This window comes from Salvia miltiorrhiza, chromosome 5 (assembly GCF_028751815.1).
Source record: "Salvia miltiorrhiza cultivar Shanhuang (shh) chromosome 5, IMPLAD_Smil_shh, whole genome shotgun sequence".
Taxonomy (NCBI): Eukaryota; Viridiplantae; Streptophyta; class Magnoliopsida; order Lamiales; family Lamiaceae; genus Salvia; species Salvia miltiorrhiza.
Window position 1 is genome coordinate 40,302,166 of NC_080391.1, and position 3,330 is coordinate 40,305,495.

General features: G+C 34.4%; 1 protein-coding gene across 2 annotated transcripts; it reads left to right on the forward strand.

Moving 5' to 3' along the window:
• The first annotated feature begins 312 nt into the window (after window positions 1–312).
• Window positions 313–3,106, forward strand: LOC131024411 (uncharacterized). 2 transcript variants are annotated; one of them, XR_009101817.1, is made up of 3 exons: window positions 313–2,313; window positions 2,407–2,569; window positions 2,634–3,106. XR_009101817.1 is itself a non-coding variant. In XM_057953923.1 (3 exons), exons 1-3 carry the CDS (start codon window positions 1,127–1,129, stop codon window positions 3,050–3,052), a joined length of 609 nt encoding a protein of 202 aa, XP_057809906.1. In that variant the 5' UTR covers window positions 1,019–1,126; the 3' UTR covers window positions 3,053–3,106. The 2 variants fall into 2 exon arrangements, 1 of the variants encoding a protein (XP_057809906.1); XM_057953923.1 differs by having other exon boundaries at window positions 1,019–1,153.
• The last annotated feature ends 224 nt before the right edge of the window (window positions 3,107–3,330 follow it).

Here is a 3,330-nt window from a genome sequence, read left to right on the forward strand (position 1 = left end):
TGAATCAAGAGGTAGTGAATCAATTTCTCAATTTTGTTGGACGGTGGAGTCAGTGAACATTTACCAAATAATAGCTTCAAAATGATGATAGCTTCAAATAATATTCCTCAATCAATTTTGTTGGACGGTGGAGTCAGTTTTCAAATTTTGTTGTGAATCAATTCATTTCACTCAATTCATTTGTTAATTAATTTAGTTTATTAATTTGAGAATTGTTTGGACGGTGGAGTCAGTGAATCAATTTTGTTGTGAATCAATTCATTTCACTCAATTCATTTGTTAATTAATTTCGTTTATTAATTTGAGAATTGTGAGAATTGTGATTATGATTGACATTCAATTAATTCCACTCTCTATTTCGTCTATTAATTTGTTAATTAATTTCGTTTATTAATAGGGTATTATTTATCTATTAATTTCAGCTTAGCAATCAATTTATTAATTTGAATTAATTTAATTTTATAGGAAATTGAACGTTTTTTTTCTAAAAAACGTAGAGGTGAATCTTCAAGTTGTTCAATTACACCTTTTATTGGAGCAAATGCTGAAGCAAATGTAGAAGTTGAAGAAAATGTGGAAACTGAAACAAATTTTAATGAATATGTTCGTGATCCGGGATTAAGGAAACCAATTGATGAGTTTGATATTGCTATTCGAGATCAAGTACGTAGAGAATATTGGTCTATGGGGCCTTGTCAAGTAGTTGGACATACATATCCGAAGACTGAATTCGGCACTCAATTAAGGAGTTTTCAAGATGCTTGGTATGAAAAGTTTGTGTGGTTAGAGTATAGTGTTGCAAAAGACGCTTGTTTTTGCTTTTGGTGTTATCTTTTCAAGCCACAGGATAAAGCGAGTAAGTATAGAGCAGATGCATTTACCAAGACAGGATTTAGCAATTGGAAGAAGGCCTTGGTTAAATTTGCAGAACATATTGGAAATGCAGATAGTTGTCACAACAATGCCAGAATGCAAATTGAAGCCTTTAAAGATCAAAGACATAGTGTGGCATCTATGTTTAGATCACAAGCTCGTGAGTTGGATGTTGCTTACCGCGCTCGTTTGACGGCTTCATTGGATGTGAGTCGTTTTCTATTGAAGCAAGGAATGCCTTTTCGTGGAAACGATGAGTCAACTAGTTCTTCAAATCGAGGTAATTTTCTTGAGTTGCTTCATTGGTATAGTGATCATAATGATGTTGTTTCCAAAGTTTTGGGTTCAAATGCTCCTGGTAATAGTCAAATGACTTCTCCACAAATTCAAAAAGATTTAGCACGTGCTTGTGCTTCAGAGGTTACACTTGCTATAATTAATGATATTGGGGATAAAGTGTTTACTATGTTGGTTGATGAGGCTCGGGATGTATCATTGAAAGAGCAAATGGGGGTAGTTTTAAGATATGTGAATGATAAAGGATGTGTAATTGAAAGATTTATTGGCATTGTGCATGTTGTTGACACTTGTTCACATTCTCTTAAAGATGCTCTTAGTGCTTTATTTGTGAAACATGGTTTATCACTATCAAAACTGCGAGGTCAAGGATATGATGGAGCTTCAAACATGAGAGGTGAGTTCAATGGGTTGAAGGCCTTAATCTTGGAAGAAAATCCTTATGCTATGTACATTCATTGTTTTTCACATCAATTTCAGTTAATTGTTGTTGCTGTTGCTAAGAGTATCATGGCTGTGAAGGATTGTTTTAGCTATGTTTCCATGATTGTGAATACAACTGGAGCATCTTGCAAAAGAAAAGATCAGCTTAGAATGTTAGAACATGAGAGATTAGTCAAAGAACTCAATGATGAAGTAAGGACAAGTGGAAAAGGCCAAAATTAGGAGACAAGTTTGGTAAGACCTGGAGATACTCGATGGGGCTCACATTATGCGACTTTGCTTCGTTTATGTGCTATATGGCCTTCAGTGCTCTTAGTGTTGGAGAATATACGTGATGATACAACTAGCTCTGATGTTAGAAGTACTGCAAGAGGTTTGCTTCGGAAGATGAATGATTATGAGTTTGTGTTTGTGATGCATTTGATGAAATATTTGTTAGGAATCACAAATGAATTGTCATATGCATTACAAAGAAGGGATCAAAATATTGTGCAAGCCATGATTTTGATTGATGCAGTGAAATCTCAACTACATGACTTCAGAAACACTGGGTGGGAAATAATTTGTGATGAAGTCAATAGATTTTGTGAGGTGAATGCTGTTTATTTGATTGATATGGAAGACACGATAACACGACCTGGTTATAGAAGGCAGAGCATCACCAATGATCATTATTACCGTGTGGAGATTTTTACAGAGGTATTTCTTTTAATTTCAAATATTTAATTCATTTTATTTATTTTAATTTTTCATGTCTTAACAATAAGTTATTATTTTTTCTTGCAATGTTAGGTTGTTGATTTAATCATACAAGAGATGAATAATCGTTTTTCTGAAGCTAGCACCGATCTACTTAGATGCATGGCATGTCTTGATCCAACAGATTCTTTCTCCCAATTTGACATTAATCAACTCATGCGTTTTACTACTTGGTATCCTGAAGACTTCTCCGCAGGTGATTATTTATTATTTTTTACAATAATTTCATAATATCTTTATTAATGTGAAATATTTAACAGGTGATTGTTTATGTCTGCCACAACAACTCCGTAATTTCATAGTACTTGTGCGGCATCATCCTCGCTTTTCTACGATCACTGATTTGGGAAGTTTTGCTCAAGAAATGGTTAAAAGTGGCAATCATTTAATTTTTCAATTAGTTTATCGTATGATTGAGTTGACATTGGTTTTACCTGTAGCTACTGCTTCTGTTGAGAGAGCATTTTCTGCAATGAAGCTCGTCAAAAGTGATTTGCGAAATCGTATGCAGGACGAGTGGATGAATGACAGTTTGATCGTGTACATTGAAAAGGATATTTTCTCAACAATTGATAATGAGAAGATATTGCAACGTTTTCAGTCGATGAGTACACGTCGCAATCAATTGTCATCACTTTCTCAAACAGAAACAACTAGTTCACCAAGTATTTATTCTTAGGTTATTTGTAATGTATTGAACTTTTATAGCTATGTTATTTCAACTGTATTAGAACTCTATGAAAATGTTGTTTATTATTATCATTATTATAAAAATGTCTAAAATGTACTGAATGTCCCCAAAAAAAATTCCGGGGGCTACCGCCCCCGAACCCCCGTAGAAGTTCAGCCCCCCCCCCCAAAAAAAATCCTGGCTCCGTCCCTGCCCATTGTTCACTGGTTGTGAATTCAACTCGAATTCACAACTGAATTCAAGTATTGGTTGTGAATAATAAGTGT

Bases quoted from the DNA above. Each gene is read 5' to 3' on its own strand.
- LOC131024411 (XM_057953923.1), top strand. From the start codon at position 1,127: ATGAGTCAACTAGTTCTTCAAATCGAG. The intron at 1,154-2,406 runs GTAATTTTCTTG...TTGCAATGTTAG, and splicing joins AACTAGTTCTTCAAATCGAG to GTTGTTGATTTAATCATACA. The intron at 2,570-2,633 runs GTGATTATTTAT...AATATTTAACAG, and splicing joins TCCTGAAGACTTCTCCGCAG to GTGATTGTTTATGTCTGCCA.